The sequence below is a fragment of the Crocuta crocuta genome, unplaced genomic scaffold, assembly GCF_008692635.1.
Source record: "Crocuta crocuta isolate KB4526 unplaced genomic scaffold, BGI_CrCroc_1.0 scaffold32, whole genome shotgun sequence".
NCBI lineage: Eukaryota > Metazoa > Chordata > Mammalia > Carnivora > Hyaenidae > Crocuta > Crocuta crocuta.
Window position 1 is genome coordinate 2,986,911 of NW_027529424.1, and position 12,352 is coordinate 2,999,262.

Below are 12,352 nucleotides of genomic sequence, written 5' to 3' on the forward strand. Positions count from 1 at the left end.
AGTGCCTGCAAGTCTTCAGTAGATTTGAGATGGGCCTGGGCTCTGGATTACAGAATTCACGGGGTGATTCTGACGTGCAACCATTTCTGTGAGGACATTCTGAGAGGTGCTCAAGATCCCCCTCCCTTGACCAAACTATAGCCAGGCTCCTCTGAACCCTCTTCTAGGCCTTGATCTTGGCCTTCTGTGTCCTTCCTGTCTCGCTGGGGCTGCATTGTCCAGTCTTGGCAAGAATCCTGCTATGTCAGTGTAGAGAGAATCCCTCACTCTTGATACCCGGCCAAGCTCTTCACCTCCCACCTTGGATGTTGTTAAAGAAAATTTATTCAGCCACTTGGTAAAGACAGTAAGGAAGACTTTATTCAGGGGGACCACTGCAATGGGGTTCGGCCGTAGAAGAGGAAGAGTGGACTCAAGACCTAACACAACAAGGACAAGTGGAGATTTATAGCTGAGGAGCAGGGTGAGGGTCAGTGACTAGAAAATTACTAAGAGGTGGGGCACCTGGGTAGCTCAGTAGGTTAAGCACTGACTTCGGCTCAGGTCATGAGCTCATGGTTTGTAGGTTTAAGCCCTGCATTGGGCTCTGTGCTGACAGCTCAGGGTCTGGGGCCTGCTTTCAACCCTGTATCTCCCTCTCTGCCTCTCCCTTGCTCATGCTATGTCTGTCTGTCTCTCAAAAATAAACATTAAAAAAATTAAAAAAAGAAAATTACTAGGAGGGGGACATCAAGGGTGGGGGGGACTCTGGGTACACCAATTTCAGAGCACCCCTGCTGAAGGCAGGCCAGGATGGGCAGACAGGGAAAGTGGATGATAAAGAATCTGATCAGATATCAAGGGTAGGGGATGTTCACTGAAGTGGCTCAGTGGGATTCTTTTCTTTCCTTTTTCTTAATATTTATTTATTTTTGAGAGAGCGCAAGCAAGGGGGGGAAGAGAGTGGAGACAGAAGATCCGAACTGGGCTCTGCGCTGACAGGCTGACAGCATTTAGCCCAATATGAGGCTTGAACTCACTGACTGAGAGATCATGACCTGAACTGAAGTCAGACGCTCAACCGACTGAGCCTCCCAGGCGCCTGGGCTCATTGGGATTCTTGCTCAGCCTGGACTACGTGGGCAGAGCCAGTGGACTAAGGACAGAGCCCAAGGATGGAACCTGGTCAGAAAGAAGACTTGGAGGGGCCCAATTAAAGTTTGCTCAATGGAGAGAGTCTGCCAGTGTCTAAGTTCTTGGCAAGGTTTTAGGAAGAATCCCCCCATCCTGGATGTCACCTTTTAGTACTTTTCTATCCACAACCCTCATTCTGCTCAATGGCTATAAATTCCCACATGTCCTTGATGATTTTGGAGTTGAACCCAATTCTCTCCTCTACTGTGATACTCTTCTTGCAGTAGTCTTAAATACAGTCTTCTTTATGTTAACAAGTGTCAAAATAACTTTAACAGAACCCAAAAGAAAAAAATACTACCCTTCACCTAAAATCATAACACAAAAAGGAATGGCAGTTTGCATTCACAGTGACATTAATTCTGTGGATGAAGCATGAGATTAGAAGAAAATCAAATGCATGCTTCAGAGTGCTTTCAATGAGTTTGGAAAGAATAAAATGGGCTGACCAATAATCAAAATAAGAATAATGCTTAAAAAGCGGGGCAAAATAATCTAATCAAAAGGTGCATGTGGTTCATGATTTCTCTGAATGTTGAGATCATTCTTTGATGAACAGTAAGGATCTGATCATAGGGGCAGAGAGGAATCTTCTTAACTTTCTGATTTTTTTTTGTTTTCTTTTCTTTTTTTTAGTTTATTTATTTTGACAGAGGGAGAGCACACACACATGTGTGCATGTGCATGCAAGTTGGGGGAGTGGTAGAGAGAAAGGGAGAGAGAATTCTAAGCAGCCTCCACAATGTCAGTGTGGGGCTCCATCTCATGAACCATTAGATCATGACCTGAACCAAAATCATGAATCAGATGCTTAACTGAGTGAGGCACCCAGATGCCCCTTAAGTTTCTCACTTTTAATCTTCCTATCCCAATGATCTCATGCTCTTAAGCAAGGCTGCATCTAGGCAAGAGATTGCCACAAAGCCAAATCTCTCTCTTTTGGGTCAATTACCAAGGAGGGTTCAATTGACTGGCCATTCACAACTTAGATCAATACTTGTCTATAACCATCTCGAGACTAAAGACAACAGGGCTTTTCTTGAGGGGAGTCAGGCAACAGGAAAGTGGGAGAGAAGACAGGCTCATGGGCAAGCCAGATGGAGGCCCCCAGGTGAGAGCTGGAGGGCTCGGTCAGGTGGGAGGCACAGAGGGGATTTCACAGTTCTGCCCGAGATCCCAAGAGGCCCAGGATTCACCTTAAAAAAATATTATTCTTTATTTTGTGACATCTTTGCAAGACAACTGGTGGCCAATACTGGAATTGGAAGGTCAATACCAACCCTTTAATAGTTCGCATAATGAGAGAGGCACCTGGGCGGCTCGGTCTGACTCTTGGTTTTCGTCATGATCTCAAGATTCATGAGTTCGACAACCACATCAGAGTCCATGCTGATAGTGCAGAGCCTGCCTGGGATTCTCTCCCTCCCTCTCTCTCTCACCCTCCCCTGCTGTGCTCTCTCTCTCTCAAAATAATTAAACTTTAAAAAAAGTTCATATAACAAGCTTTTATTTTTTATTTTTATTTTTTAATGCTTATTCACTTTTGAGAGAGAGAGAGAGAGAAGAGAGAGAGAGAAACAGAGCATGGTGGTGGGGGAGCAGAGAGAGAGAGACGGACACAGAATCTGAACCAGGCTCCAGGCTCTGAGCTGTCATCACAGAGCCTGACGTGGGGCTCAGTCTCAAGAACTGTGAGATCATGACCTGAGCCGAAGTTGGAACGCTTAACCAACGGAGCCACCCAGGCACCCCAACAATCTCTTAAAAGATCTGAATCAACACTTCCTACAAAGTTAATATGATACACAATCACATTCCTAATCCAGTGATTCTCAACTGGCGGCAATTTGACAATGTCTTTGGTTGTCATAACAGCAGGAGTCTATGGGCATCTAGTGGGTAGTGGTCAGGTATGTGGTTAAACATCTAACAATGCATAGAACAGCCCCCTACAGCAAAGGACATACTGCAGGGGCTGAGAAGCCCTGCCTAATCTGAGGGGTCAGTAGTGGGCACTTCCTGTCTCAGTCCCTCATTATCTCTAGTAGCTTCCTGGGGCAAGAAGACACAAGAATACCTTTCTGGAGGGAGGAGGAGGTATACTGGCAGGTGGGGGTGTGGCAGTAACCCAGACTGTGACCTAATCTTAAATTAACCTGATCCTGTTCTCTATTGCTCTGACCTAGATCATACAGTTCGTTTTCATTTTCTAAGAGGTTTGAGAAAATTTACTATCCCCATCCCAACTCCTGCCATGCAGATCAAACTTCCTTGTGCCTCTGAAAAGCAATGACAAATGGTCCTAACACGGCACTTTTCTCTCCAAAGGCACACGCCTGGCGGTTTTACATCTGCACAGTCTGGGAGCTACAAGCACTTTTCTGAAAGCGCCATGTGGGCGTAGACAGCAGTAACTCCTGCACAGCCCATCTGCCTTTGGAAGGAGGAATAAACGCAGTCACGCATAGCATGGCCCCTCTAGGAATGTTAACTGCGTGGGAATTATTTCTATAGAGTACACACAGCCAGCCTATCGCACCACACCTCTGTGGTCACCACACTAACTTGTTTAGAGAGCTGCCTCCCATGTTCTGGAAGCAGAGAATCGGCATTTGGTGAGGGAACAAGAGAGCGGAGCAGGCAGAGAGGGGCCAAGTAAGCTTAGTGAGCCCTTACTTAGCTCTGGAAAGGACCTCCGGGTCCTGAAGATTAGCTAATTGTGCTCATGGCCCATGTCAGCCGTCAAGGGGGCTGCAAAGGGCAAAGGCTATAAGGACCCCATCAATGTTCACAAACACTCTTGTCTGGCAGTTCTCCAAGCGTAATCCCAGGGCAACATCAGGGTCACCTGTAAATCCCTTAGAAATGCATGTTCATGGCCCCACTGCAGACCTACAGAATCAGAACCTCTGGGGTCGAGCAAGCAGTGGCTCTCCAGACAATTCTGATGCAGGCTAACACTTGGGAACTGCTATTCCGGTTGCTGGAAACTGATACAGAGACAAGGAGAAGACTTTACCGTGAGACTTTATGAAGAGAAAAGCTCCACCGTGTTATACCTTCACCCCCAGTACCAGATAACAGGCAGATGCTGAAATTCTATTTTAACAAACGTGTATGGTTTGTTCTTTAAATTGATCTAGATTTCACACAGTCACGCATAGCATGGCTTCAGTACAATATAATCCCTGTTTATGATATGAGAGGCAGGTATGTGGGCTGGGGTGGAGCTCCTATCTTGACTGGTGCAGTGAGCCCTGGAGCCTGGACCTGTGTCCACGGTTGAGTGAATCCACATTACAGCCTTGGTGAGCAATGTTGCTTTTTGCTGTTCCTCACATCAATGTGTTCGATTTCTACTCTTGATAGCAGATGTTGGATATCTGCCCTTTGGTATTTATACTGGCCTGGGGAGGGATGTAATGCCAAGATGCCCAAGTAAAGCCCAGGTCCTTCAGTGCTATTGGGTGAAGGGTCAGTATGCCAACACCTCATCAAGAACAAGAAAGACTGGGACACCTGGGTGGCTCAGTCAGTTAAGCATCCAACTTCAGCTCAAGTCATGATCTCCCAGTTAGTGAGTTTGAGGCCCTCATTGGGCTCTCTGCTATCAGTACAGAGCCCACTTCAGATCCTCTGTCCCCCTCCAACCCACTCCTCCCTCATTCTATCTCTCTCTAAAATAAATAAACATTAAAATAATCTTTGATTAAAAAGAAAAAGAACAGGTAAGCCTGTGACCTATAGGACGCTGGGGGACAGCGGTGATTGTAGGTCGTTTAACCTGACTTTCCCAATAACCTTCCATTTCCCTTCTCATGTCATGCCCTCTACTTGCTCACTTTTTTTCAAACAGTGTGTTGTGCTGAAATGGGGGTGGAACCGGTAAAACAGTGAAAAACTGCATTGGGAGAAGGGTTATCATGGCCAATGTGTCCTGAACAAAATTACCTTTTAGGTATGCTTGAAGCAATACACAGCCTGCCTCCCCATGGCTCTGGCTGCAGAGGGGTTATAAAATCTCCCAAATGATGGCCAGCCCCATTGATCTTCATCATCTCTAAAGCTATCTCTGGCTCCCAACGGCCCTGACAACAAACAGAACACAAATGCCTACCATTCATTCTACCCATAGCTCCATCAAGGCAACCTCAGCCATCTTCTGGAGCCAAGCCCCTTGGACAGGTGCATTGTGGGTAGGAGAGCGGCTGGAGAATGTTGCTAGGCAACTGCCTTACCTTGAGGTCCCTGTGGACAATGCCCATTCTATGGAGATAGTAGACGGCATCCAAGACCTGGCGGATGAGAGTGCTGGCATCTTTCTCTGTGTAAAATCCTTTCTCCACTATCCGATCAAACAGCTCTCCACCGGATACACTGTTTTTTAAAAAATAACACATAAGAAGTTTGAGAGGACCGGTTAAATTGTTCAGGGAAAGCCATCATTAAGAGATGTCAATACGACAGAAGAACCAAATTGATTTCCAAAATAAATTCATTTTGGGCCCCATCTAGATTTATGTTTGGCCCCATCTATGCCCCAGAAGCTATACCAGGGAAGTATTTCTATGTCATGATGGTATGAGTATCCAGAATGAAATAAAGGGAATAAAAAGAAACCAGGACCCATGGACTCGCCAGGCTTGAAAAGTCTTCTGGCCTTTGCATCCATCCTGCTATGACAATGTAAAGTCAGAATAATTTTCCAGAATATTGGTATCATCAGATGTAGAGGGATGATGGGTAGGATGCCTCCTTTGCATAAGAGAATATCCTTAAAGGTCTGGAGGGGTAGGGAGTACAGGGGGCAGTCTGTAGGCAAAGCAGTGAACAGCCAACAGGGTGTTTGGGTTCTTGACCAAGTTTTGCTCTTAATATGCTGAAGGCATGGGTATTCCTTGAATCTTTGGACCTCAGTCTTCTAATCCATAAAATAAGGGGGTTAATCTAGTCAACCATATCCCACATTGGACCTGAAAGGCAATTGTGATTTACAAGAAAAGAAAGAAGAAAGACACCCCATTATATCATCTGCACTGGTTTTTTGGTAACAACATTTAATATTAATTTGCTTTCAATTACACATTGCACTTAATGTTTTCTTAATGCTTGTTATGTACTGCCTAGGTTGGCAAAGGTCAAAATGCCCTGTGGGCAATTCTTATAGCTCCTTTCAGCTCTGAGAGTTAATGCTGCTCTGAGTTTAACAAAGTAACAGAACTGTACGATTCTGAGTAGGAACAATTTATTGCTTTAGCCTTCAGATTCTTAGAACATATGCTTCTCTAAGAAAAACAGGGCTTCTTTCAGAGAATTAAGCCATCTTGAATATTAGCTTCAAGGGATATCTTAATACTATTCTCTTTTATAAAAAGAAACAGAATTTCCAAAAACAAAATGAAGACTTATTTGAAATATTAAATCCATAAAACAGTTTCACAAACAACTTTTACAGCTTTAGTAGATACAGTAAAAGCCGTGCCCTAGCAGTTAACACACCCACACATACACAAACACAGGAAGGTAGGATTCATTTTCTTCTGCAAGTCATGACAACTAATGTGCAATATCTGATCCACCAAAGCCTTCCTCTTAAAAAGCCAATAAAGAAAACCAATTGTGGCTATAAAAGGCCTACATGTTCGAGTCTCTCACATGACCTAGAGTCATCCTAAGCGTTGTTATGCTTGGATAACGTCTTGTTTCCAAAGCAAACTGAGCAATCGAGATAAGAAAAGAAAAGACGCTCGGGAGAAATAAGAAGCAATTCAGAGTGAAAAGAAATGGAAACATCAGGGAAGAAACTACCTTTTGATGACCGGGTTGTCCAAATGATCCATCCTTAAGGAAACTAAAATCCCAGGACATCCCTTCTCAGCAGCTAGACATCAAGCTTTCCCCAGTCTTCGTGTTTCTAGACCATTCTTGGAATGAGTTTCCTTGGAAGAGGTCTGGAGACCTTGAGAATGTACTATGGAAGAAGCCTGGCTGCCAGGGCAAGGGGGAGCTTGGGCATATTCACTTGGAGACATTCACTTCAGTTGATGATCTGTTCAAGAATTCATTTAAGATGTACTGGGTGCCCCTATGTGCCCCCTACTGTGCACAGCAGATGCCAATCAAGGCAGCACGAGCTGTGAAGAAGCAAATGTCTGTTTTGATCGTGCCCTTCCTCATTCTCCACCATTGGCCTACCTTCCAATAATGGCCCCCCTTACAAGTATTCCAGTGCTTTCTTACCACTGGTCTCTGTGCTGCTCACATCCTCTGCTCTACAGGCTATGGAAGACCTCAGGCAAGAATGCAGACCCCTTTCTCTACCCCTGCCTTCCACCCTTAGTACCCTATGACCCACCTTTGCCAGATTCTCTCCCTTCTTCAAAACTGATCTTTCCTGCTTCCCATTCTTTCAGAGTCCTCTTTTCTCCAATGTGATAAACAAGATATTAATGGATGCTATGGTATCAAAAACTTGCACCCCAATAGGGCAGCCATGCAGTAAGAATCGAAGCTTCAGAGTTGAAGGGTAAGGTCTGGCTGTAGCAGGTACTGTCGCAGTCTCAATGCTCTGCATGTTTGCTATTTTACTTCTGAAAGTTCAAACAGTACCAGGGCTTCGTCGTTCTGAACATTGCTCAGAAAGTATTTGGTTTCCTTAGAAACCAAGGCACAGGGGAGAAGTCTAAAAACTTGCCAAAACATAACGATACTCATAAAAATGCTTTAAATTGTGCAAATCACTTTATACTTTTCAAAAGTCTCCTTTGGCATACACTTCAAATGGATAGAGTTATGGACTGGATGTTTATGCCCACCCCACCCCCTGTATTCATATGTCAAATCTGTAACCCCCCAAGTGTGATGGTATTTGGAGATGGGAGCCTTTGGCAGGTATTTAGTTTAGATGAGGTCGTGAGAGTGGGCACCCAAGATGGGATCAGCATCTTTATGAGAACAGAAACCAGAAAGCCCAGTCCAGTTCTCTCCCCTCTTTTCCCTCTCTCTCTCTCTCTCTCTCTCTGCCATGTTAGCACACAGCAAGGAGAAAGCCATCTGCAAGTCAGAAAGAGAGTCCTTAAAAGGAACCAAATCAGTTGGCACCTTGAGCTTAGATATGTCAGACTCCAGAACCGTGAGAAATACATGTCTATCATTTACGCTGCCCTGTTTCTGGTATTTTGTTATGGCAGACTGGACTAAGACACCCAGTCATTTTGAAAACCATTTTTGGACAACCAGAATCCCAGAATCACTGATGGGGAAATAAGTTTGGAAGAGTGGTGAGGGGTGTGTCTCATTTCCAAGCCCACGGATCACGAGGACGTCGGGTGAGGGGCTGCTGAGCTGACTGACAGGTTACTTTCTTGAATCAATATCCTCCTCTGGCAAGTTTCCCAAGTGCAAGGCTTAAAGCTCCACATTAGAAACGGAATTCCCCAACGAAAGCATGTCAAGCATCAGAATGGAGTTAGAAGGGGAACAGTCAGGTGATTGGGAAAAAGGAGTAGGACAATCATGACCGATCAACAAATAAAATTAATTAATGGTGGCTCTGAGAGAGAGGTTCATTGGGGAATGTAGATGTAGAAAGAAACTGGCTATTAGAAATTAAGGGAATGGAAAGATATCATTCAAAAATACTCTTCCCAATTTAAACTTTGACATTAATTAATTAATTAATTTTTATTTTTAAAGGTTTACTTATTTATTTATTTTGAGAGAGGCAGAGAGACAGAGAACCCCAAGTAGGCTCCATGTTGTCAGCACGGAGCCTGACACGGGGCTCGATTTCTCGATTTCACGAACGGTGGGATCATGACCTAAACTGAAACCTACAGTCTGATGCTTAACCGACTGAGCCGCCCAGGCACCCCATAAATGTTGACATTAATTTACAGCAACCCGCCTTTGCACTGAACTTGGATTTGCTCAGTCTCTGATCTTCCCTCCCTATTACATTATACCACTATCACTGCATGTGAATTTTAAGCATACAAATGTGAAATATTTTGATGTCAAAATCTCAACAAAATTCAGATTATTTGGAAAATTTTAAGTAATGCAAATCTCCTCAAATTAAAAAGTCATTGTCAAGAAACATAATTTTAAAGCTGCTGGATCAAGTACACTGCAAGTTCTGATTCCCCTGTGGCATACAGCGATGTAGCCTAGTCAGCGTATCATGCTCTTTTGTTAGGACCTGGTAGACTGTGCTGTTCTTTACGTGCACTTAAACTTCTCCATGCAGTTTCCACAGATGTTATCCTGTTGTTTTAAAATTCACTGCTAATTTTAATTTAAAATGCTTTTTAAAAAAATCTTATAACCAAATCTACATGTTTGTTAAACGACAGTACTTGTGCTAAGGCTGAAAATTGGGCTCCAGAAACCTATTCTTCTAGAAGTTAGGTATAATAATATACGAGGAAGGCTGAAGGAAACCAGAATATGTCACCCCCAAACCTGCCTCCTCGCCGTAACATTTATTTTGAGCTGAGAGCAATTAAGCAGTAGATGTAGGAAAAAGTTTCCCCTTTTTGGTCTAAAGGCAAGAAATAAGGTCTCCTTTCATTGGAGACAGACTCTGCACCAGAGGAATATGCCAACAAACTTCACTCAACTTCTCCCAGGTCTCTTTACCATTTAGTACCCCCAGCCCAAACTCCTTTGCTCCTGTCAATTCTTCACAAATGTACTGTTTGTATAAAAGGTTATAAAAGCTTGAGGCTCTCATCATTCCCCCAGGTCTTCATTCTCTCTCAAGTACTTGCAAAACTTCATTAACAGGTGTCTGCTTTCCTCCTGCTAATCTTTCTTTGTCAGGTTTAATCTTCAGAGCTAGCCAGGGACCCTATGAGGGTCAAAGAAAACTTTTTCTCCATCTCAAAATTCAAATAGTATAGAACTATGCTGTTAATTCTAGAGAGGGGTCTGAGAAATATTAGCGGTAATGCTGAGATCATTAAAAAACAGTGTTATAGCAAATATGCCTGGAAATTCACAAAGACTGTCACCTAATTAGGCAGTGACCATGGAAAAGAGCCAGGGCCATGGTTACAAAGCAATATGGCCTTTGTGTGCCCCAGAGCAAAGCCGATTATAAATGCGTATCCCCAGAACCATTCTCCCCCCATTCATATTTAGTCCTAAGAAGAAGGTAGTCTTGAAATAAACAGGCTGTGATTGAGAGAGGCTAGAAGCAAAGCGTTTTTCAACCGTGAGACCCCAAGGTCCAGATGGTTGATGTGTATTTTTTCACCCAGCCAGGGGAAAGAAAGGGCCTATCTTCCAGGCCCTTGGCTCGGTGGTCCCTGGGATTTCCCGACTCCCCCACACGGGGCAGCCATCCGGCTCCTGGGCCTGTGTTCTTAATCGTCGCCATATCCCTTGGCTTTGGTACCCACATATCCTGCTCCTGGGGAGACTCTCACAGCCACTCTGGGAAGATTAAGGGTTTATTTCATGCAACCTCTCCTCTCCATATTTCCCCCTTCGACAAATCCCACTTTAATAATGAAAACATCTTTTTTTTTTTTTTTTCATAGAATTCAGTTTCCCAATATCTTCCTGGCTCAATCTGTTCAGAAAATTCCAAAACACAAACACATGCCTCTCCATCTTCATGGACCGGATCAGTGTAACTCCCTTCGGGCCATCACACTTGGGTTCTGGCCATTTTGCCTTCTCAATGTCGGGGTGTTATGTACTGACTTGTAGTCTACTGCCCAACTTCAGATGTGCACATCCTAGCCCCCAGTATATCTCAGAAGGTGACTGTATTTGGAGGTGGGGTCTTTAAAGAGATAAGGAAAGTTAAATAAGGTCATATGATCCTTATGAGAGAGAGAGAGGAAGAGGGAGAGGGTGCAGATTATGAGCACACAGCGACAAGACTATGTGGACACATGGTAAGAAGGTGGCTGTAAGCCAAGGAGAGAGGCCTCCAGAAAACACAAATCTGCCAAGACCCTGATCTCAGACTCCCAGCCTCCAAAACTGTGAGAAACTTAATTTTTGCTGTTTAAGCCCCCTAGTCTGTAGTATTTTTGTTATAGCATCCCTAGCAAACTGATAGACTGGGGAATATAAAGGATATCCCATAATCATGCTGGAACATTTCTTCAAATTTTTTTCAAGATTAATAGGTGGGGGGGGAGGGGCAGTTTATCCTACTGTATTTGCATTCTATGCTTTGTTTATGCACCAAATCATCTTTCATCAAACCAGATGATATGTTATCACTGTTTCCAAGGGGCACAGAGGCGTGTCACACACAGAGTGTGACTGGGGTGCAGACTGAGGTACACAGACAAGTAAAGCACAGTGTAGATGGTTCTGACATGGTGGGGTGGGGGTGATGAGTGTGCTTTGGAAAATCACAGAAAGACATGTAGAAGGGTCTGAGGGAGAGGGCAGAAAAAGGAGAATCTGGGCTGTCTTAAAGGAGGGGTGATATTTAGTCCAGTGGAGAAAAGCCCAGGGGGCAGGCAGACCCCAGTAGTTTGAATTATCATGAAAGGAGTCTTTGGTGAACTAAGTGTCTTTGGAGGAATTACAGTCAGTGAAGGAAGTGTTGACTGAGTGCCTCCTCTAAGCCCAGCACTTGGACTGCAGTGTGAGTCTGTATCTTGGGAGATACAGAAACCCAGGTTGACAAGTCAGACCACCAGCGAGCAAGGACTTGCCAAGCCATGACCCTGGCTGGATGACCACAGGACATCGCAGTGGGGGAGAGACCGATGATTACAAGAGGTGGCCTGCAGGTCAGGTCCTCACTTCCCTTCTGCCTCTGGAGGCCAGCACAGTGCTCTCTACACTGCAGAAAAAGGATTCCTGGAGGCAGGGCAGATAGGAGAGACCCAGAGTCAAGAGCAAGGACCTGGCGGGTGGGAGAAGAGGGTGAAGGCAGGAAGGAACCATGTTTGTAAAGAAGCCTCACTTATCTGGAAAATGCAACTGGTGAGGAGGACGTGAAACCATAAAGGATTCTGCAAATCAAATCATGGACATAGAAGGGCTACATGAGAAGATAACAAATTCTAAGCTGCCTGGGATCTAAGGTAACTCACTTCTCATAGGGAGGCTACTGAGGGAGTTACCGTCTGTGGATGTGGGGGTGGGGGTGGGGTAAGGGCCATCTTGGGACAAGGACCCTTCTGAAGGCGTGCACACTGTCTTC

General features: G+C 44.6%; 1 protein-coding gene across 2 annotated transcripts in view; it reads right to left on the reverse strand.

The window, feature by feature from the left end:
• CAMK1D (calcium/calmodulin dependent protein kinase ID) overlaps positions 1-12,352 on the reverse strand; it is a 441,354-nt gene that overhangs the window by 61,565 nt on the left and 367,437 nt on the right. For both annotated transcript variants that reach the window (XM_077758501.1, XM_077758502.1), the window contains one exon: positions 5,412-5,550. In XM_077758501.1, the coding sequence (XP_077614627.1) occupies positions 5,412-5,550 (139 nt within the window). The remainder of the gene's footprint in view (positions 1-5,411; positions 5,551-12,352) is intronic.